Source organism: Bufo bufo, chromosome 2, assembly GCF_905171765.1.
Source record: "Bufo bufo chromosome 2, aBufBuf1.1, whole genome shotgun sequence".
NCBI lineage: Eukaryota > Metazoa > Chordata > Amphibia > Anura > Bufonidae > Bufo > Bufo bufo.
Genome location: NC_053390.1, coordinates 211784517 through 211808977, shown reverse-complemented (window position 1 = coordinate 211808977; position 24461 = coordinate 211784517). Strand labels below are relative to the sequence as shown.

Genomic DNA, 24461 nt, shown 5'->3' with positions numbered 1-24461 from the left:
GGTATCAGAGTTTTGCAGACCGCAAAACTTACGGTCACATGAATGTACCCTAAAAAGACTGCTGGAGTAAGAGGTGATAAATAAATTTGACGCTTCTTCTGGCAGTCCGCACGCAAGAAACTGAAATGTACACCAGCAAGGACCAGCTTCTGTAAGCTAGCCAAAAAATCCATCACACATATACCTTCATTAGATGGAGTAACTGCTCTATTGGAGGCTGGGCTTGCAGGTGTTGGAGATCCAGTGGGCACGGGCATGGTAACAGATTCTGGAGCAACAGAACCGGCCTGAGGAGAACTTACAACTGGTCCTGTAGCACCACCCATAGCACTCTGTCTGGGTGATCTGGGTCTGTGTGTTTTGGGCGAAAGTCTTTGCACTACAAACAAGCACAAATCCAGAAATTAATGCAACAAAAAGCAGCGGATATACTACAGTAGAAGTCCCTCAAGTTACAATATTCGTTTTATTGCAACCGTTTTATGTTGAAACTAATGTATCCTGAGACCATAGCTAAATAGGAAAACCGGTACTTGGCTCCGAATTTCCAAAAAGTAATCCCAAAATAAAACAAAAAGGAGATTTTTGTGAAACTCACCTGTAAAATCTTTTTCTCGTCTTTTCCATTGGGGGACACAGACCATGGGTATAGCTTAGAGATATTACTAGGAGGGACACTATGCAAAAAAAGAAGCTCCTCCTCCTCGGGCTATACCCCCAGGCACCTCCAGGAGAACTTCAGTCGTTGCAAAAGCAGTAGGAGAAGGAGAACGGAAATAAAACACAATGGAAACCATCACACCGCACACCATAAGGCGAAAACCATAAAAAAAGGGGCGGGAGCTGTGTCCCCCAATGGAAAAGACGAGAAAAAGATTTTACAGGTGAGTTTCACAAAAATCTCCTTTTCTCGTTCATTCCATTGGGGGACACAGACCATGGGACGTCCCAAAGCAGTCCATGGGGTGGGAACAAGAAACAAACCCAACACCGCCTGGAATAAGCGTACCGCAGTTAAACAGGAACCACAGCCTGCAATACCCTGCGCCCAAAAATAGCATCAGCCGAGGCTAGAGAGTGTAGCTGATAAAACTTTGTGAAAGTATGTAAGGACGACCAAGTGGCCGCCTTACACAACTGGGAAACGGATGCGCGATTGCGTCTAGCCCAGGAAGCTCCCACTGCCCTTGTGGAGTGAGCAGTAATCCGTGACGGCGGAACCTGGCCACGAGCGCGATAGGCCGCAGCAATAGCGGAACGGATCCACCGCGCCACGGTGACCTTGGAAGCCGCCAGGCCCTTACGAGACCCTTCAGGAATCACAAAGAGAGAGTCTGAACGCCGGAAGGAGGCAGTAGCCCCCAGGTACACCTTCAGAGCCCTGACGACGTCCAGAGAGTGGAGAGCGCATTCCTTGGGGTTCGCCGGAGAAGGACAAAAAGAGGGCAGGACAAGATCTTCGTTAAGGTGGAAGGGAGAAACCACCTTGGGCAAAAAAGAAGGCACCGGTCTGAGCACCACCTTATCCTGGTGAAAGACCAGAAAAGGTTCTCGGCAGGAAAGTGCGGCCAGCTCCGAAACTCGCCTGATGGAGGTTATGGCCACCAGAAAAACCACCTTCCAGGTAAGTAAAACCAGAGAGATCTCCCTCAGAGGCTCAAAAGGCGCCGACTGAAGGGCGCGCAGAACCAAGTTGAGATCCCAGGGGGGCAAGGGAGGCACATACGGGGGAACAGAATGCGCCACCCCCTGCAGGAAGGTTTTCACAGGTCTCAAAAAGGCAATGGACTTCTGAAAAAAGATAGCCAAAGCAGAAACCTGACCCTTCAAAGAACTGAGCGACAGACCCATGTCAAGGCCGGATTGGAGAAAGGACAGCACCACTGGGACAGAAAAACGTAGGGGCGGGTAGCCCGACTTCTCACAAAAAACCAGGAAGGCCTTCCAGGTGCGATAATAGATCCGTGAAGAAGCCGGCTTCCGAGCCCTGATCATGGTTCTCACCACCGCCTCAGAGAAGCCTCTCTTCCTTAGGATGGAGGTCTCAACAGCCACGCCGTTAAACGCAGCTGCCGTGAATTCTGGTGGAAGAGTGGCCCCTGAGACAGGAGATCCTCTCTGTCGGGTAGCGGCCAAGGAACGTCGACCAACATACGAGCGACGCTGGAGAACCAGGCGCGGCGAGGCCAATCCGGGGCGACGAGAATGGTTGGTATCCCCTCCGCCTCTATCTTGCGCAGCACCTTCGGCAACAGAGGAATCGGAGGGAAGACGTAAAGGAGGCCGAACCGCTGCCATGGAGCTACCAGCGCGTCTACCCCGTCCGCCCGCGGGTCTCGAGCGCGGGCTAGATACACCGGCACCTTGTGGTTGAGCCGGGAAGCCATCAAATCTACGTCCGGACGGCCCCATCGGTTGCAGATGTCCTCGAAAACCTCCGGATGGAGAGACCATTCTCCCGGATCCACCCTGGTGCGACTCAGAAAATCCGCCGTCCAATTGTCGACTCCCGGGATATACACTGCCGACAATACTGGAACATGCGACTCCGCCCATAAGAGGATCCTCGCTACTTCCTGCATTACTGCCCGACTGCGGGTCCCGCCCTGATGGTTGACATAAGCCACAGCCGTGGCATTGTCCGACTGAACACGCACCGGGCGAGTTGCAAGGAGAGGAGTCCAGTGGGAGAGGGAGTGGAAAATCGCCCTTAGTTCCAAGACGTTTATCGGGAGACGGGACTCCTCCGTCGACCAGATACCCTGAACTGTGAGGTTCCGGAGAACACCTCCCCAACCGATGAGGCTGGCGTCGGTGGTGACTACCGTCCAGGAGAACGGAAGGAAGGACCTTCCTGACGATAGGTTGAGGGAAGACTGCCACCAAGGGAGAGAAGCTCGAACTTGCCGGGACAGAAGAACAGGAGTGTCTAGACCCCGAGGGCTCTTGTTCCAGAGGGCAAGGATCATTTGCTGTAGCGGACGAGTGTGAAATTGGGCGTACGGAATCGCCTCGAAAGAGGAGACCATAAGGCCCAGCACCCGCATGCACTCCCGAATGGTGGGACGTGGAGAGCGTAGAAGAAACACCACTGCCAGTCGAATCTGGGAAACCTTGGAATCCGGAAGAAACACCCGAGAAATCGAGGTGTCCAAGATCATCCCCAGGAACGAGAGTCTCTGGGAGGGGTGAAGAGAGGACTTGGGAAGATTGATCAGCCACCCGAACCGTTCCAGGGCTTGAACGGTGATTCGGACGCTGTCCTCGGCCTGTGGAAGAGACGGAGCTTTTATCAAGATGTCGTCTAGGTATGGTAACAAAGAGATGCCCCTGGTGCGAAGAAGCGCCATGAGAGGCGCCAGAATCTTCGTAAAAACCCGAGGGGCGGTCGCCAACCCAAAAGGTAGGGCGACGAACTGGTAATGACGCCCCCCTATGGCAAAGCGCAGAAAACGATGGTGGGACTCTGCAATAGGGACGTGCAAGTAGGCGTCTTGAATGTCCACAGACGCGAGGAATTCTCCTGGACTCAGAGAAGCAATAACGGAGCGAAGGGACTCCATGTGAAACTTCCGCACCCGTAGAAACTTGTTGAGAAGTTTTAGATCCAAGATCGGACGCACTGACCCCTCCTTCTTTGGAACAACGAACAGGTTTGAGTAAAAACCTGTCCCTTGCTCTTCTGGGGGAACGGGGGAAATGACACCACGGTCCAGAAGAGAGGAGACCGCAAAAAAGAGATCCGAGGCCTTGGCCGGATCCCCCGGAACGCGAGAAGGGAAAAAACGTTCCGGCGGACTGTACGCGAACTCCAACTTGTAACCGGACGTCACCACTTCCAGAGCCCAGGCGTCCAGAACGTGAGCCCTCCAAACTTGTTGAAAGGAGAGCAGACGTCCCCCCACCACGAGGGGTGGGGGCACCCCTTCATGCGGAGGGTTGCTTGGGAGCAGGAGGACGGGCTGACTGCGCCCGAGGCCGCCAAGAAGGCTGGGGCTTGAAGAAAGGCTTCTTGCGGGAGTCCTGGGACCCCCCTGCCGATGAGGACGACGGCGTCCTGGCAGTGGAGAAGCGACGAAAGGACTGGCCCCGGAAACCTGAAGGCCGAGACCGAAAGGGACGCTTGGTCCTGGGCTGAGGTAGATGAGTGCTCTTGCCCCCAGTTGCGGCCGAAATAAATTCATCTAGTTGAGCCCCAAAGAGCCTGGACCCTTCAAAGGGAAGATTAGCGAGTGAACGCTTAGATGAGGCATCAGCATCCCACACCTTCAGCCAGACCTCCCTGCGCTGAATGACAGAGAGGGCCGAAATACGGGCAAAGAGGGAGCCGATGTCCATTGAAGCCTCACAGAGATATTTGGAAGCTTGAGACATCTGAATGATAAAATCCAGAGTATCTGCAGAGGCGTCCTGTTCTGACAGATCCTGGTGGTGGCGCTGCAACCACATTGTAAGGGCTCTGGCGACCCAAGCTGACGCGAAGGCCGGTCGCAGGGAAGCGCCCGCCAGGGAGAAGATAGACTTGGAAAGTGAGTCCAAACGTCTGTCCACCGCGTCCTGCAGAGAGGAACCGTCTAGGACGGGAAGGGCCGTGTTCTTGGCTAACCTGGCCACCGGAGGATCTACCTTAGGGGAAGAAGTCCACTTTTCCACTGTGTCAGCTGGAAAAGGATACAGTGTATCCATACGCTTGGTGGCCGAAAACTTTTGATTAGGACGATCCCAAGCTTTTGATATGACCGCAGTGAATTCCTCATGAATAGGGAACACAGCGGACTCCTGCTTCTTAGGTGGAAAAAGGGAGAACTCCCGACTAGTGGAGGGAGGCGAATCCCCTTGTATATTAAAAGTGTCACGGACGGCTGCCACCAACTCTGTTACCATGGTGGAAAGCTTAGGCAGGGGTTCCCGCTCCGTGACTTCGTCCGATCCGGACAATTCCCCTTCGGATTTGCGCTCCCTGCGGGGGGGAGAGTCAACCGGGCATGCCTCAAGGCGAGGGGGAGAAGCGGAGTCATCCGAGGAGGAATGCTGCCGCTCACGCTGCCTTTTAGAAGTCAGACGCCCTCTGTGAGAGTCACTGAGAGGAGATGGAGTGGTGGCTGCCACAGGGGTAGTAGCCGCCATGCGCTCCATGAAGGATATGGCTGCCTTGGCAACTAAGGCCAGATCAGCTGCCGCATTAGACATGGCGGAGGCCCAGGCGGGTACCGCTGGTTCCGCAGGGGCAGAGGGAGGACCGGGCTGAGCAAGAGAAGGAGGCTGATCCTGTATAGGAGCAGGGCATGAGTCACAAGAACCAGTGACAGAAAAAGGCCTAAGGCATATCTTACATGACTCCAATGGAGCCTGAGAGGGAGCCTTGGAAGGCTTAGGGGCCCCAGGTTTAGGCATGATGGATTCCAATGTAAAAACAGAGTTCCTACCAGGTTGCTGCAATTCCTACCACCCAGGCAAACAGCAGAAGTCTCCGGTCACTGAGGAGCTGCACGGCCACAAACCAGCAGAGTCTCCGGCGTAAGGAGAAAACAGGCCGGACGCCGAAGCTCCGCCCCCTTGAGCGCGTCATTGCGGCGCGAAAAAAAGCGCGCGCGCGCGCGATTCAAAGTACACCCCATAGCCGTACGGCGCAGCAGGGGTTAATGAATGACGGAGCGGTCCGGCGGGGAGCTGCAGAGAGCGCAGCGGCCGCAGTCTAAAGGAACGGAAATAATCATATGCAGAGGCGTCCTGTCTCTGCCGATCTTAAGCTGCCGTTTGAGCTGTAGGCAGGTAGGAAAAATGAAGATAGGGAATCCTCAGCCCTACCCGGAAGGCCCCCTCCTCTAGGAAAAAATGCCCCCAGCAGGTCCTTTTCCAGCTCACCCAGGCGGCCTCAGAGTGCCAGACAAACGACATGAAGATAGGGGGGAGGGAAGAGAGAGAAGGGAGATTGAAGCAGGCAATACTTATCTGCTCAGCATGCTCCCTCGATGTCCAAACCAGCAGGGATTCACCTCTTCAGACATCTGACTCCAAAGGAGGGCAGTGCTCTGGGGAGGGTAGGCAGCAGGTGTCCCAGCAGCTGGTGGGATGCCAGAGCTTACATGTCGAGCCTGGATCCACTTTTCTTCTGTGGGGGAATGGGAGGTAGCCAGGAACCTTCAGAAGACCGTGGCAGACACTCCACAGGGGCCAGGAAAGCGCAATGCTGACCTGCGTCCCCATCTGAAAACAGAAAAAAACAAACAGGAGAAGAGTAAGAGTCAACCTCCTTGGACGGACACTAAGCAAAGACTGGAGTTCTCCTGGAGGTGCCTGGGGGTATAGCCCGAGGAGGAGGAGCTTCTTTTTTTGCATAGTGTCCCTCCTAGTAATATCTCTAAGCTATACCCATGGTCTGTGTCCCCCAATGGAATGAACGAGAAATGAAGATTAACCGCTTCATTACCTTTGAATTTCAGTTTTTGTGTTTTCATTTTTCACTGCATACCTTTCCAGAGCCATAACCTGTTTATTTTTCTGTTCTCAAACCCATATGAGAGCTTGTTTTTTGTGGGACAAATTGTACTTCGTATTGGTACCATTTAATATTGTATATGATGTAGTGGGAAGCTGGGAAAAAAAGCTGTGTGAAGATCATTTTTTTGGAGGATCTGTAGTATTTTTTTTTATATCATTTTGGGGTGTGTATAACATTTTGATCACTTTTTATTCAATTTTATGGGGGAGGTGAAGCAACCAAAAAAATAAATAAAAAAGTTACGCAATTTTTTTAATTTTTTTTTACTTTTTTTTACTTTGGCAAGCATTAGATTGCCATTTGTCTTCAGTAATACAATTTTATACATTACAGAACATAAAAATCTGTATATTCCAATACCCTACTGTGACCTGCATCGGAATAAACCAGTAATAGGCCAAGAGGCCTTGTACAGGGTCTGGCCTATTGCTGCTAAGCAATGCCTTCTCAGAACTGAGTGAGGGGGAAGGCGTGCCTGCCTGGGAAACGCGCTTCCAGGTATTTTACCTTTTAGATACCATAGTCACATTTAAACATGGCATCTGAGGGGTTAAAGGGGTTGTCTCACTGCAACAAATAGCATTTATCATGTAGAGAAAGATAGAAGGCACTTACTAATGTATTGTGATTCAGTTTTCCACATTATTCACTGCTCGTTTCCAAGGGTTATGGCCACCGCTGCAACGCAGATATGAGTTGGCTGGGATGGGAGCTGCTGTGCATTCGTGATCCCACAGTCCCTGCCACCAGAGCCTGCCGCTTTTTCCTACAGTGTGCAAGCACGACCATCACTGATGGATTGCAGGGTGGTCGTAACCATGGAAACAAGGAGTGTGTAAGGTGATGGAAAAACAAATAAAGCCAGCAAGGTAAGCAATATGGACAGTCACAATACATTAGTAAGTGCCTTGTATTAACTGTGTCTACATTGTTGAAGTGAGACAACCCCTCTAAATAACGCCGATCCCAAACATTAGCCCCGGGGGTCTGTTGTACTTGCAGATGAAATCACATTTCCAATCCACCATTAATGTACTCTTCAGAAAGCAGGTAACTTACTACTACTACTTACCTACATAACACTACATAAACTACTAGTCTTAAAATAACCGAAGATTATTCCACAAAACATTAGAAACAAATTTGTATTCACAAGAAAGCCAAAAGGGCTAGTTCACATGGCAACTTTTGTGCAGAGTTTTGCAATTTCTGAGCGAAAAAACCTGTGACAGCTGTATGGTAACTGCCTCCCACTGTTTTCAATGGGGGACGGCACTACCATTCCTGAAGCTGACGTTTAGCTTTCATTTGCTCCAAGAAAGTCCATTTTTTGGAGCAGTGATGGACGCTGCTAGAAACCTTAGCAGTTGTCTGGTTTAGTTCCATCTAAAAGGCAACTAGCCATAAGAATTATTTTTTTTTCGTTGCACTGACCTCCACTCACAACCGATGACCATGTGCCACCCGAGGAGCTGTTTCTTGCCACAGGTGGAGCAGACACTTCTCCAGGTTCATTGCGGGAAACAAATTCAAGACCTCCAACCATTGTGCTCCTACCATTAGAAACGCGATGGGTTCGAGGGTGCCGCTGTGCCTTGGGAGACATCCTTAGAGGTCCTGAAATCATAAATTGTTCCATGTAAACTTTATACAAACAGACCAACACAGAAATTCTACACTTGGGGAGCTGGGGGTTAATAATGCAAACACATACAACTTCACAAAAATACACTGCCACCACAGCACATGGTCATGAGAAGCAGAAAGAATATCAGTTAGCACAGGAAGCAGCCTCCATATTTAGTTGCAGTAATAATACAAAATCTGCAGGCAACCATCAATAAAAACCACGTAAGTAGATTTTAAAAACTACATAGTGCAAAGACCAAGGCCTCCTTTACACAGGACAAGGATTCCATGTACCTCCAATCACATGCGTTTGCTCACTGTTGGCAGCACTCTGGAAAGATGCTATCACCTGACAATACAATGATACTGTACTAAACCAGACTAAAAATATCAAGTAGCCATTGGCTCCTAACCTGAAAAAATTTAGTCGCCAAATTTAAAATACATATAATTACGGAATAAAAAAAAAAAAACACACACGCCTTACCTAGGGTTGTCACGATACCAAAATTTTTACTTGATTTCGATACCATAAAAAAGTATTGTGATACTTGATACCACGTGAAAAAAAATAAAACACCAAAAAAGCAGCGTGCATTCCACATTTTATGGAACGTCTGGACCATAATAGAACAGTCCGATCCTAATTTTTGTCGGGACAAGGTGACAAAAAAAAATAAGGCAAATTGCACTTTTTTTTTTTTTCTGTTACGGCATTCACCGCATAGGAGATATTTTTAAATATTTTAATAGTTCGCACTTTTTAGGGCGTGGCGATATAAAATATATAAACAATAAAAAAAATTACATATGTAAAATTGGGCAAGGGAGTGATTTAAACTTAATATTTTGGTGTTTGTTTTTTTTTTTTTTTTTTTTTTTTTTTACTTTTTATTTAATACCTATTTCCCCCCTTTTAGGGCTAGAACCTGGGAGCTTTCATCCCTTGTCCTATTCACCCTGATAGATCTCTATCAGAGTGAATAGGACCTCACACTCTCCCTGCTGCCCTGTGCTTTCTGCACACAGCAGCGGGGAGCCGACTATGGTAGCCAGGGTTTGAGTAGCGTCCTGGCTGCCATGGTAACCGATCGGAGCCCCAGGATAACACTGCTGGGGCTCCGATCGGAACTGCCACTGCCACCAATGATAATACTTGGGGGATGGGGGCGCACTGCACCACCAATGATAATACTTGGAGGGGGGGGGGGGTTTGGGGGCACACTGCACCACCAATGATTATAATACTTTGGGGGAGGGAGAGGGGGTTGGGGGCGCCACCAATGATTATAATTTATAATACTGGGGTTAAGGGGGGGTTAATAGCAGCGGATCGCAGCGCGCAGTCATAGAGGCTGGGTGCCGGGCATGGAATATGTCTGGCACCCGCAGCCTGCGTTTGTATTAAGCATAAACGATAGTCATTGGTGGCGCAGTGGCCATAGCCCCTCCCCTCCTCCTCCCTGCTATCAGCCTATTAGTGGCAGCAGCAGTACAGGGGGAAGGGACTGCCTCCTTCTCCCCTGTGTTGTTGAGATGAGAACATGGCCGTGCTGAGAGCAGCGCGTGCCATGTCAGCTTGTGAAAGCGGCAGAGCAGCGGCGGGTCTAGGCGCAAATGGCGACAAGACTACAAAGTCTTGTCGCCATTTAGCAATTCTAGGTCGCATCTGAGACCATTTTGGTCGCCATATGGAGCCCTGCTGTATGGGGACAAACTAACGATCGCTCATCACCACACAGCAGCGATAACTGCTGCATGTAAATGGGCAAAGATCAGGAATGGACTCCTACATTCCCAATCACCGCCCGCTCAGTCGGCCTGCATAACATGACCTTAAGGCCTCTTTCACACTACCGTTTATTTTTTCCGTTTGGCGGGACTTTTTTGCGTTCCGTATACGGTCCGTAAACTGAACCATTCATTTCAATGGTTCCGCAAAAAACAAAAGGAATGTACTCCGTATGTATTCCGTTTCCGTATGTCCGTTCCGTGCAAAGGTAGAATATGTCCTATATTTGGCCGCAAATCACGTTCCGTGGCTCCATTAACCACCTCCGGACCGCCTAACGCAGGATCGCGTTCCGGAGGTGGCAGCCCTGCGCAGAGTCACGCATATATGCGTCATCTCGCGATGGCCGAGATTTCCTGTGAACGCGCGCACACAGGCGCGCGCGCTCACAGGAACGGAAGGTAAGAGAGTTGATCTCCAGCCTGCCAGCGGCGATCGTTCGCTGGCAGGCTGGAGATGTGTTTTTTTTAACCCCTAACAGGTATATTAGACGCTGTTTTGATAACAGCGTCTAATATACCTGCTACCTGGTCCTCTGGTGGTCCCCTTTGTTTGGATCGACCACCAGAGGACACAGGTAGCTCAGTAAAGTAGCACCAAGCACCACTACACTACGCTACACCCCCCCCCCCCCCCCCCCCCCCCGTCACTTATTAACCCCTTATTAGCCCCTGATCACCCCATATAGACTCCCTGATCACCCCCCTGTCATTGATTACCCCCCTGTCATTGATCAACCCCCTGTAAAGCTCCATTCAGACGTCCGCATGATTTTTACGGATCCACTGATAGATGGATCGGATCCGCAAAACGCATCCGGACGTCTGAATGAAGCCTTACAGGGGCATGATCAATGACTGTGGTGATCACCCCATATAGACTCCCTGATCACCCCCCTGTCATTGATTACCCCCCTGTAAAGCTCTATTCAGATGTCCGCATGATTTTTACGGATGCACTGATAGATGGATCGGATCCGCAAAACGCATCCGGACGTCTGAATGAAGCCTTACAGGGGCGTGATCAATGACTGTGGTGATCACCCCATATAGACTCCCTGATCACCCCCCTGTCATTGATTACCCCCCTGTCATTGATTACCCCCCTGTAAAGCTCCATTCAGATGTCCGCATGATTTTTACGGATGCACTGATAGATGGATCGGATCCGCAAAACGCATCCGGACGTCTGAATGAAGCCTTACAGGGACATGATCAATGACTGTGGTGATCACCCCATATAGACTCCCTGATCACCCCCCTGTAAAGCTCCATTCAGATGTCCGCATGATTTTTACGGATGCACTGATAGATGGATCCGATCCGCAAAACGCATCCGGACGTCTGAATGAAGCCTTACAGGGGCATGATCAATGACTGTGGTGATCACCCCATATAGACTCCCTGATCACCCCCCTGTAAAGCTCCATTCAGATGTCCGCATGATTTTTACGGATGCACTGATAGATGGATCCGATCCACAAAACGCATCCGGACGTCTGAATGAAGCCTTACAGGGGCATGATCAATGACTGTGGTGATCACCCCATATAGACTCCCTGATCACCCCCCTGTCATTGATCACCCCCCCTGTCATTGATCACCACCCCTGTCATTGATCACCCCTCTGTAAGGCTCCATTCAGACATTTTTTTGGCCCAAGTTAGCGGAATTATTATTTTTTTTTTCTTACAAAGTCTCATATTCCACTAACTTGTGTCAAAAAATAAAATCTCACATGAACTCACCATACCCCTCACGGAATCCAAATGCGTAAAATTTTTTAGACATTTATATTCCAGACTTCTTCTCACGCTTTAGGGCCCCTAGAATGCCAGGGCAGTATAAATACCCCACATGTGACCCCATTTCGGAAAGAAGACACCCCCAGGTATTCCGTGAGGGGCATATTGAGTCCATGAAAGATTGAAATTTTTGTCCCAAGTTAGCGGAACGGGAGACTTTGTGAGAAAAAAATTAAAAATATCAATTTCCGCTAACTTGTGCCAAAAAAAAAAAATTTCTATGAACTCGCCATGCCCCTCATTGAATACCTTGGGGTGTCTTCTTTCCAAAATGGGGTCACATGTGGGGTATTTATACTGCCCTGGCATTCTAGGGGCCCCAAAGCGTGAGAAGAAGTCTGGTATCCAAATGTCTAAAAATGCCCTCCTAAAAGGAATTTGGGCACCTTTGCGCATCTAGGCTGCAAAAAAGTGTCACATATCTGGTATCGCCGTACTCAGGAGAAGTTGGGGAATGTGTTTTGGGGTGTCATTTTACATATACCCATGCTGGGTGAGAGAAATATCTTGGTCAAATGCCAACTTTGTATAAAAAAATGGGAAAAGTTGTCTTTTGCCAAGATATTTCTCTCACCCAGCATGGGTATATGTAAAATGACACCCCAAAACACATTCCCCAACTTCTCCCGAGTACGGAGATACCACATGTGTGACACTTTTTTGCAGCCTAGGTGGGCAAAGGGGCCCATATTCCAAAGAGCACCTTTAGGATTTCACAGGTCATTTACCTACTTACCACACATTAGGGCCCCTGGAAAATGCCAGGGCAGTATAACTACCCCACAAGTGACCCCATTTTGGAAAGAAGACACCCCAAGGTATTCCGTGAGGGGCATGGCGAGTTCCTAGAATTTTTTATTTTTTGTCACAAGTTAGTGGAAAATGATGATTTTTTTTTTTTTTTTTTTTTTTTTCATACAAAGTCTCATATTCCACTAACTTGTGACAAAAAATAAAAACTTCCATGAACTCACTATGCCCATCAGCGAATACCTTGGGGTCTCTTCTTTCCAAAATGGGGTCACTTGTGGGGTAGTTATACTGCCCTGGCATTCTAGGGGCCCAAATGTGTGGTAAGGAGTTTGAAATCAAATTCTGTAAAAAATGACCTGTGAAATCCGAAAGGTGCTCTTTGGAATATGGGCCCCTTTGCCCACCTAGGCTGCAAAAAAGTGTCACACATCTGGTATCGCCGTACTCAGGAGAAGGTGGGGAATGTGTTTTGGGGTGTCATTTTACATATACCCATGCTGGGTGAGAGAAATATCTTGGCAAAAGACAACTTTTCCCATTTTTTTATACAAAGTTGGCATTTGACCAAGATATTTATCTCACCCAGCATGGGTATATGTAAAAAGACACCCCAAAACACATTCCCCACCTTCTCCTGAGTACGGAGATACCAGATGTGTGACACTTTTTTGCAGCCTAGGTGGGCAAAGGGGCCCATATTCCAAAGAGCACCTTTCGGATTTCACAGGTCATTTTTTACAGAATTTGATTTCAAACACCTTACCACACATTTGGGCCCCTAGAATGCCAGGGCAGTATAACTACCCCACAAGTGACCCCATTTTGGAAAGAAGAGACCCCAAGGTATTTCGTGATGGGCATAGTGAGTTCATAGAAGTTTTTATTTTTTGTCACAAGTTAGTGGAATATGAGACTTTGTAAGAAAAAAAAAAAATCATCATTTTCCGCTAACTTGTGACAAAAAATAAAAAGTTCTATGAACTCACTATGCCCATTAGCGAATACCTTAGGGTGTGTACTTTCCGAAATGGGGTCATTTGTGGGGTGTTTGTACTGTCTGGCCATTGTAGAACCTCAGGAAACATGACAGGTGCTCAGAAAGTCAGAGCTGCTTCAAAAAGCGGAAATTCACATTTTTGTACCATAGTTTGTAAACGCTATAACTTTTACCCAAACCATTTTTTTTTTTACCCAAACATTTTTTTTTTATCAAAGACATGTAGAACTATAAATTTAGAGCAAAATTTCTATATGGATCTCGTTTTTTTTGCAAAATTTTACAACTGAAAGTGAAAAATGTCATTTTTTTGCAAAAAAATCGTTAAATTTCGATTAATAACAAAAAAAGTAAAAATGTCAGCAGCAATGAAATACCACCAAATGAAAGCTCTATTAGTGAGAAGAAAAGGAGGTAAAATTCATTTGGGTGGTAAGTTGCATGACCGAGCAATAAACGGTGAAAGTAGTGTAGGTCAGAAGTGTAAAAAGTGGCCTGGTCTTTCAGGGTGTTTAAGCACTGGGGGCTGAAGTGGTTAAAGTCAACGGGTCCGCAAAAAAAACAGAATGCATACGGAAATGCATCCGTATGTCTTTCGTATCCGTTCCGTTTTTTGCAGAACCATCTATTGAAAATGTTATGCCTATGCCTAGCCCAATTTGTTCTATGTAATTACTGTATACTGTATATGCCATATGGAAAAACAGAACGGAAACGGAAAAAAAAAGATCAGTGAAAAACGAACCGCAAAACACTGAAATAGCCATACGGTAGTGTGAAAGAGGCCTAAAGGGGTTGTCTCATCTTAGACAATGGAGGCATTTCGCTAGGATATGCCCCCATTGTCCGATAGGTGTGGGTTCTATATCGAGAACGGAGCCCAGAAAATGGTGGAGGGCGCACTGCGCATGTGCAGCTGCCCTGCATTCATTTTCTATGGGGCCGCCGATGACAGCAGAGCACTGTCATGGCTATTTCCATCGGGCCCATAGAAGTGAATTGAAGCAGTGGCCGGTCACACGTGGTGCACTCCCATTCACTTCACTTATGGGAAGTGCGCTTGGTGGTGGCTGGACTGGAATCCTCCAGCCACCACTTTGCAGTGCTCTGTTCCCAATATAGGTGCGGGTCCCAGCGGTGGCAGTGCGCAAGTGCAGTGGAAGACAATATCAGCATAGGAATGGTTCCTTTACTCAACATGAGCTGCAACCAGGCGAGAAACTATGAATTAAAGCGGTTGCAGAAGTACTCCTGCAACTTGTGCCCATTTCTCAATGTCTCTACAGACTAATGTCATTTCCTGGAGAACCCATTTAACTTTACAAAAGCCAGGATAATAAAGGTGTCAAGAGCCACATCAGTCTCTGTACATGTCAATGTGAAATCGAGCCAAAAAAGCATGTTAATGGACAAAAACAAGCTGCAACTGACATAATAGCAATACAATAGGAAGGGGTGGTGGGGACTTTAAAATGTTATACAGACAAAGGGCATCACAGCCCGTGAATGAAGAACTCATCAGCAAAGTATGAATTACATAAGAAGCAACAGTGTCTGTTGCTCGCTCTTAAAACATGGCTGCTCCTTAGATGGAACCTAACCTCTCAGTGAGCTGATACCATATTTTTGGATTCTAAAATACATTTTGTGCGTCTTATAGTCTGCAGTCAGGGTGGTCCAACAGTGCCAGACTTCCCTGACTGCTTCCTTAATGATCCAGCAGAGCGCTCATAGCACTCATTGCTGGATCAATGAGTGATCAGTGATCAAAAAAAAAAGCTCAGCTCTCTCCACCTTAAAGGTCTCAACACTGCAATAAAGGAGAGAATAAAAAAAAGCTCTGATCAAACTGAAGGACCTTTGATGATGTCATGAGCAGGCGAGGACATTTTTTTTTCTCTAATATTCTGTTGTCTAAGCCTCATGCACACGACCGGAGCAGGTCCGCGCCCGTATTGTGGCACAAAAACAAAGGGTCTGCAATATAAAGTCAGTGGCCACGTATGCACCGTATCACGGAAGCAGACCTACTCACTTGAATGGCTCAGCAATCCGAAAGATACGGTGCAGAACAGAGGCATAGATTGGAAGCACTACTGAGTACTTCTGTGGGTTTTTTGTCCGTGCCGCCACACTGCAAAAAAAAAGTAGTGAATGGGTCCGCGTCTGCAGGTTGTGTGCATGAAGCCTAAACCAGGGGTGCGTCTTATAGTCTGAAAAACACGGCAGCTCGTCTTCATCTCTTCCTTTTCTGAAGACAGATTTCAGCCATTCAAATTCAGAGTGAATAAGCAGCACATGGGGAAAGAGGAGTCCGATACTGATAAAAGCAGAGATAAGAAACTTCATTATTGCAGGAAAGAAAAAAAAGAAAAAACGCCTCTTTTTCCACGATACAGGGGAGAAAATGCTGAAATGATGATTACTTGCCAAAATCCTGTGTACTACAATATAAAGTATATTATGCATTACTGTCAAGCCTTTCTCAAAAGCGATAATATTATGGGTAATAGATTTCTATAGATGGGACATCGATTCAGGGATTTATTCTGATTGCCATATACAGAGTCAGGAAGGAACTGGTCCACTAGTTTAGGGCAATTGGTATCAGCATAAAACCTTCCTCTGGATCAACACTGGATTTACAGGTTGGACTATATGGACCTGTGCTTTTTTTCTTAACCTTATGTTATTTTGTAATAGACTTGCAAAATACAAAGAAAGACATTACATAAACCAACTTCACACCTATAAAGAATGCATATCACAAGGCCAAGTACACAATTACCATTTATCTACTCATATATATATATATATATATATATATATATATAAAAAGCATAGTGTTGGGAAGGTGAAAAGTCAGCATGCAAACATTTATGCACAAAAATACTCCTATGGCTTTAGCTTTGAAATTTGAAACCATCAAAATATACATTTAACACTAGATGAAAATACATGCGGTAGGACAAAGAGGTGGCATTATGTGTAGATGATGATTAGAACAATCTGAATTACATCAGTTTTGTCTAGAACACAATCAATAACAAACCAAATAGAATATAATCCACATCCCACAGAAGAGACAGAAATAGAAAGCTGCAGTGAATTTGAGGTCCCCCGTAGCAAGCAGGCTGGCTATCAGCACACATAAAAACACAAGGTCGGCAATTCTGTTAGGATCCGTTCACACAACCAGGATTTACCAGCAGAATCTGCATTAAAATTTAGATTAAAAAAATTGTTTTTAAAACAATTCACATCCCATTCGTGCGAATGAGGATGACACGCTACAGAATATTTCATAGCACTTTTTCTTGTGCAGCTTCCGCAAGGAAAAGCCGGAGGCTCAGTCACATGCAGATTGGTGCCACCGAATAGAACCAATCCACATGCAGATCGGCAGTGATTCAAACACACACAATTACAAAATAGAGAAAAAGGGCAGCACTCCAAAATAAAAATTAAGATTACTCTTTATTCACCCTCGTGGCAATGGCGACGTTTCGGCTCTGCACTAGAGCCTTTTTCAAGCCTTTACTTGAAAAAGGCTCTAGTGCAGAGCCGTAACGTCGCCATTGCCACGGGGGTGAATAAAGAGTGGAGTGCTGTGCTGCCCTTTTTCTCTAATTAATATATATATATATATATATATATATATATATATATATATATATATATATAAATATAATATATGTGTATATATATATATATATATATGTGTGTATATATATATATATATATATATATATATATATATATATATATATATATATATATATATATATATATATATATATATAATTTGCAGAAAAGACCGGCACTCGCTGTAGATAAATCTTGTACAAGATTTCTCTACAGCGAGTGTCGGTCTTTTCTGCAAATTCTACATTGGGACGCCATCCCATAGACTCGTGCACCGCGACTTCAAACAGCAGTGCCGACCTGTGATTATATATATATATATATATATATATATATATATATATATATATATATATAAATATATATATATATTACACACACATATATACACACGGAAGTATATATACACACATGGTTAGGAAATGCAGCAGCAAGTGAAAAAGCAGAACGAAGTGTAAACCGTTACCACATTAATAAAAGAAAACGAGTGGATAATCAGATTAGTAGTCAATGCACAAATGTTATTTCATAGTAAGGGAAGCCTCAGTAGTAATGCCAACATTTCAGATATTTAGAAATGACCAACTCCTTAAATCCTCAGTGATGCTGCCTGAGCAATGAATGCAAGCCACACAATGACAAGCTGATCATGCTTTGCAAAATTCACTATGCGCTAGTGCACGGGATTACTGCAGTTCAACTAAGCAGGCTTAAGCCAATTATATAGATTACATTAGGAAGCCTGACTAGGGTTGCAAAACACTGAAGCTGTAGATGTGATTATTAAAGTCCTATGAAATCCAGAAGCAAAGTTGCAGGATGAGGAGGGTTTTTTTTTTTCTTTTTTTTTACAAAACAAACAAAAAACAGAGGCGTTGTACCTTCTGAAGACATGCGTTTAGGCATAGTAGAGACAGGAGCTGGAGAACCATGAGCAGAGGGGTGAGACGGGGGCCTGGATGGCCGCGAAGGGGGCCTGGAGGGCGGCCTTGTAGGGGTGGCTGCCCGAGGTGGAAGAGAGTTGGGACCTGACTGGTAGCGAGAAGGTGGGCGGGAGGAAGGAGATGGACAAGGCGATGGCCAGGGAACACCTGACAGAACAAATGAGATGAAGGAAAGTATAAAAAATAAAAATATGGGATGAAAAGGAGGGAAAAAAACAGGTCAACAGAAAAAGTAAAATAACAGAGGGGAAATGGCTTCTCGCAATAAACCTGTAGTTTTGCCAAATGAATTAAATCTGGGAGTAAAGCTGAGAATTTACATTTACTGTCCGTAAGTAAATCTCTATTTCATACCTTCAGTAATGAGACACCTGAACTGCTCATAATCTAAGAAACAATCTGACATTACTGATATTACTAACAGTATCAAGCAATACTAGAGTAGATTAAAGGCAATGCTGACTAATCATAGGCAGAGTGTAAAAAATTACTTTGTGTGAGCAAACACATTTTCAGAAACTTGCCTCCATTAACTATTCTTTGATCGGGTCCAGAATTGGGGCTGAAGTCTGAAGAATGGGATCCAGTTCTTGAAGGAATAGGGCCTGATCCAGACTGGCCCATTCTTGGTGAATTCTGTCTTACACCGTGGCTGTTCCATGACATGCCATCTTTATTCCTCTGTCCAGGGGGGACATACTTATTTTCCCTTTACAGAAAAAAAAAAGACAATAAAACAAAGGTTAGCTGTATCCTCCCGAGAACACACCCTAAACCACCATTGTTCTACTTTAAAGGTCTCATGTGTTCCCCATCAATGCATATGGACATCATAGGGAGGTGTGCTCCAATTGAGACCATCCTCTGTATCAGTGGCTTCCATTCTGGCATACAAAAACTATCCTTCCATTAGAGTCACTGCAGGGGAAATGACTGACCCCACCGTGGTTTCCCATGGGAAAAATCAGCTGCTCACTGGGGGTGAATGGAGTGGAACCCAGATTCAGAGGGGTTGTCTATGCGGAGCGGACCAATCTTTACCTGGCCACAGAGTGTCCTTCTCGCTCACATACATTGCGTTGTACTGCAGTGTATTTTTCTTCTTCAGATCTCTCATCATTTTCCAAGGCAACACGGGCTTTATACTGGGAGCTCGACTCAATCTCTTCAGCTATTTGTGCAGCTCTAGCTTCTCTCTTTAAATACTCTTCAGAATTGTCCCTTTCCAAGGGAACACTTTTTGAGAGAAATAAATAAATAAAAGTTTACACTTTCACAAAATGTGTTTTTCATGTTTTTTGTAATTCAATGCAAGCCTTCATGGTTAAATGGGTTGTCTCATTTTGTCTTTACTAAGGCGATATGGGACTAACCCTCGACCACCAGCTGATGTCTTAGTAGCTCCCATTGCAGTGCATGGAGGTTATGGAAGCAGCGTTGCACAGCAAGCCATGTTGATTCCCCAACTCTGAAACCGCATAGCTTGCTGTGCCACTTTTGTTTCCGTAGCTCCTGTGCATCGCAATGGGAGCTAGTCAAACAGCAGAACTCTGGCCAGCTCCACTATTTCCCAGCCACCTGGTGGTTGAGGCTTTGTCCTACCTCCCCTTAGTAACAGTGAGATGAAACAACCCCATTAACTTCCACCGGCTAAGACTTTGTCTTGGTCATGTGATGACCACTCACACGTGAATAAATGGCTGGTTAGGGGGAAAAGATCTGAGAACTGTAAGGCTGCCTTCACAAAAATCAGTTCAATTAATCTGAATGAGGCTTGCTGAAACCCATGTACTTCCTGCCAACAAAACCTCATTCCTATGAATGGAACTGATCTTTTCTGCAACAAAACCGAACTATGTTGTGCAGCTGTGAGATCAGTTTTTCTGCCTCTGGAAATAAACAATGGTTCCCATTCAATAACAGCAAGCAGAGATCTTGTAACTAAGAACGGATATGCAGTAGAATATATAATTTATATTATACAAGGCATAAACAAACAATTTGTAGAAACCACAAAACCTCTTTCAAGGTGTTGTCTAGCTCTAGTGTACCCAAAAAAAAATATATTTTTGTGCTCACCTGTAAAATCCTTTCCCTGCTGAGTTAAAGGGAACCTGTCACCGGGATTTTGGGTATAGAGCTGAGGACATGGGTTGCTAGATGGCCACTAGCACATCCGCAATACCCAGTCCCCATAGCTCTGTGTGCCTTTATTGTGAAAAAAACCTATTTGATACATATGCAAATTAACCTGAGATGAGTCAGAGCTTGAAAATATGACCCTTCTCTGGTCACACAAGTAAGATGTGACTCTTATGTTAATTTGCATATGTATCAAATCGGTCTTTTTACACAATAAAAGCACACAGAGCTATGGGGACTGGGTATTGCGGATGTGCTAGTGGCCATCTAGCAACCCATGTCCTCAGCTCTATACCCAAAATCCCGGTGACATGTTCCCTTTAATTGGTGGACCTAACACCAACCCAGTTAATGGTTGGTTCTTACTGATGGGTCCCATCTGCTCTTGGTTCTGACCCTTCTCCACTTGTGGCTGTTAGTTCCTGTTCTGTCGGCGGCTCCTACTGCTTTTATACACACTGACGAGCTCAGTGTCTGCAGTAGAAGTATAGCCGAGACGAGGAGCTAACACTTTTTTTTTAGCTTAGTGTTGCCTCCTAGTGGCAGCAGTTATAGTCCATCATCTTCTGCTCCCCCAGTGCACTCAGCAAGAAATTTTAAGCACAATAAAATCCTATTGGGGTTTGATTTATTAAAACTGGTATAAAGGGAAACTGGCTTAGTTTCCCACAGCAACCAATCATAGTTCATCTTAAAATTTTTCAGAGCTCCTTTGGAAAATTTCAGGTGGAATCCGATTGGCTACTACAGGCGACATCCAGTTTTGATAAATCTCCCCCATAGCATCCAAACACATCCTCAATGGGTTCATTATGCAACTAGTTTACTTTTCTACTTACGTATATGAGGAAAGGCTGCTGTCATATGTTGATACCACACCGTAATTTTCTTCATTGTAGCGAAACATTTCATTGGGATCCCAACCATTAAACTAAACCAAAAGGAAAACAAAAAGAGATGAATAAGGACCTATCCCATGGGGCTAAACGATAGCTAGAAATTATTTTGTCGGGATAATTGCTATAACCACAACAGGGGTTCAATGACACCATTATAATTTTCCCCAAACCCCAAGACCAGCACAACACCCACTATAGCAGACACAGTACATCGTCTCCGGAAAACAGGCCTCAATAGGCCTTTATAACGTCAAATTAACCACAGTATAACATTTGGCCGATTTACATCAGCAGCCCGCAACCTATGGGTTCACAGGGTTCATTAAACTAGACATGAAGACTGACAACTGTAGTCCCAGGACAGTAGGTTGCAAGTGCACGGCCAGCCAATAAATATATCGGAAATGTACACCTAATATATGGGAGTGCTGACAGTACAGAAGGAATAGAGTACAGACAGGTACTAATGGTTCCCATGTGAACAGATCCGCAGCTAAGCATGCTCTCTAATGTAGTTTAATGAGAAGCTCATCAAGGGATGAAGTAACTGCGCGCCGGGCATTCTGCGTTCTGCGTTCAAAGTTAAAGGAGTTGTCAAGGACTTAAATATTGATGACCTATCCTCGGGACAGGTCACCAAATCTGATCGGTGGGGGTCCGACTCCCAGCATCTCCACCGAACAGCTGTTGGAAGAAGCTGCAGTGCTCCGTCGACTACTGTGGCCTACGCCTCAGCCTGTGACACGACGTTTCCATGGCCTTTGTGCCGCTCAGTCCTATTCAAGGGAACTGGACTGAGCTGCAATACCAAGCACATCTGCTATATAATTTACAGTGCTCCTCGCGACCCCTTCAAACAGCTGATGCACAGGGGGGGAGCTGTAAATTGGACCTCCACCAATCAGATATTGATGATCCCGAGGAGAGATCTCCAATATTTAAAGGGGTTATGCCAAGTTTTGAAGTTATGCCCTATCCACAAGACTGGGGACAACTAAATCTGTGTGAGTCTGATCGCTTGAACCCAAATCGAAGCAGCGGTCCGGCTATGCACAATACCACTCCATTCATTCTCTATGGAACCTCCGGAAACGGCAGAATGCGATCTCTGGCAGACCAATAGAGAATGAATGGAGCAGCAGGACACATGCTCGAGCAGCTGCTCCATCATATCCAGGGAACAGGACCCCCATTTTTAGGTTGTGCCAAGTTTTCAAGTTCTCACATCAGGATAAGGAATAACTAACTAATGGGTGGGAGTCCAACCATTTAGTAAGTTATCCCCTATCCTGTGGATATGAGAACTTTAAACTTGGCACAACCCCATGTAAGTCCTGTGCTACGCCTGTAAATGGTTATGCAATTAATTTGTTGCTCAGTATATCAACTTTAAAAAATGAGATTTTTGTAAAAGTTACCAGTAAAATCTCTTTCTCGCTCTTCATTGGGGGACACAGGAACCGTGGGTTTAGCTATGTCCTCTAGGAGGCGTTGACACTAGGCAGAAGCTGTTAGCCCCTCCCCTGGCAGCTATACCTCCTCCAGCCTGGAGAGAGAGCTTCAGTTTGTGAAAAGCAGTAGGAGAAGCAAGCCAACCAAAAGAAAAAAAGTGGACCACCCATGCCAAAGGACCTAACGGGGTTCTAACCAGCAACTGCCACAACTGTGGTCGAACAACAATACTGGGTGGGTGCTGTGTCCCCCAATGAAGAGCGAGAAAGATTTTACTGGTAAGTTTTACAAAAATCTCATTTTCTCGCCCATATTCATTGGAACCGTACATACACAGGAATCGTGGGACGTCCAAAAGCAGTCCACAGGGAGGGAAAAAACCACAGACCCATGGAAGCAAGCGTCCCGGCAGGCATCTAAGAAACTGCCACCTGCAAAACCATGCGGCCCAAGGCAGCGTCCGCCGATGCAGAAGTATGCACCTGGTAAAATTTTGTGAATGTGTGTAAGGAGGACCAAGTAGCTGCCTTACACAACTGTGCAGCCGAAGCGCAATTCCTCAGAACCCAAGATGCGCCCACCGCTCTGGTGGGGTGAGCCCTGACACCTAAGGACGGAGCCCTGCCCCAGTAAAGCCTCCGCAACTGCAGTCCAACGTGGGATTGCAAGCTTCGAGGCCGGCAATCCCTTGAGAGGACCCTGTGGAATGACAAAAAGGGAGTCCGTACGGCGGAAGGGTCCGGAGGCTGCTAAATAGATCATCAGAGCTATGACAACATCCAAATGGTGTAACTCCTTTTCCTTAGGGTGTGAAGGAGAGGGACAGAGTGAGGGAAGGACAATTTCCTCATTGATATGGAAGTCAGTGACCCCCTTTCGGAAGAAAAGAAGGAACGGGCCGGAGAACTGCTTATCCTTCTGAATAACCAGGAAGGGTTCTCTGCAAGAGAGCGCCGCCAACTCAGACACCCACCTGATGGAAGTGATAGCTACAAGGAAAACTCCCGCAAGGGCTCAAAAGGGGAAGCCTGGAGCGCTGAGAGGACTAAAATTCAGATACCAAGGCGGTAAAGGAGGACGGAACGGAGGAACCGTATGTGCCACTCCCTGAAGAAAAGTCCTTACAGGCCCCAGGGGGGCCAGAGGGCACTGGAAAAGGATGGAAAGCGCCAACACCTGACCCTACAAAGAACTAAGGGCCAGACCAAGGTCGAACCCTGATTGAAGAAAGGACAGGACTATGGGGAGACAAAAACGAAGTGGAGGAATGTTTCGGCTTTCACAGAAAACCAGGAAGGACCTCCAGGTCCTGTAATAGATCCTGGACGATGCAGGCTTCCTGGCCTGAATCATAGTGCGGATGACATACGCCGAAAAACCTTTTTGCGTTAGAATGGCGGTTTCAATGGCCACGCCGTCAAACGAAGAGACCTTAAATGCTGATGGAAGACTGGTCCCTGCGAAAGAAGGTCGTCTCTGAGTGGTAGTGATCAAGGGATGTCTCCTAGAAGGAGAATGAGGTCGGCATACCACGCGCAATGGGGCCAATCCGGGGTGACGAGGATTGTCCGAATGCCCTCCATCCTGATTTTCCGTAGAACCCTGGGTAGGAGGGGGAGGGAGAGACACACACGTAAAGGAGGGAGAACCCCTGCCAAGGGGAGATCAGGGCGTCCACGCCAGGATCTATTGTCGTCCTGCTGAGGAAGTTCGCAGTCCAGTTCTCCACACCAGGGATGTAGATCGCTGAAATTGCCGGTACGTGGGCCTCCACCCACCGTAAGATCTTGGCAGATTCCTGCATCACGTTGTAACTGCGTGTCTCCCCCCCGCACCTTTAGGCTGGGGATTGCTTAGCCGCAGATGGTCGAGCGGCCTGAGACGCCAGGATGGCTGTGCCCG

General features: G+C 46.5%; 1 protein-coding gene across 5 annotated transcripts in view; it reads right to left on the bottom strand.

Moving 5' to 3' along the window:
• The window catches only part of ATXN2 (ataxin 2), a 160052-nt gene that overhangs the window by 62132 nt on the left and 73459 nt on the right, over positions 1 to 24461 (bottom strand). For 4 of the 5 annotated variants that reach the window (XM_040416098.1, XM_040416097.1, XM_040416099.1 and 1 more), the window contains exons 7-12: positions 21048 to 21139; positions 19108 to 19302; positions 18591 to 18775; positions 18004 to 18213; positions 7937 to 8119; positions 185 to 379 (exon numbers count right to left, since the gene is read on the bottom strand). In XM_040416098.1, the coding sequence (XP_040272032.1) occupies positions 185 to 379; positions 7937 to 8119; positions 18004 to 18213; positions 18591 to 18775; positions 19108 to 19302; positions 21048 to 21139 (1060 nt within the window). The remainder of the gene's footprint in view (positions 1 to 184; positions 380 to 7936; positions 8120 to 18003; positions 18214 to 18590; positions 18776 to 19107; positions 19303 to 21047; positions 21140 to 24461) is intronic. The other variant, XM_040416100.1, reaches the window with a different exon arrangement.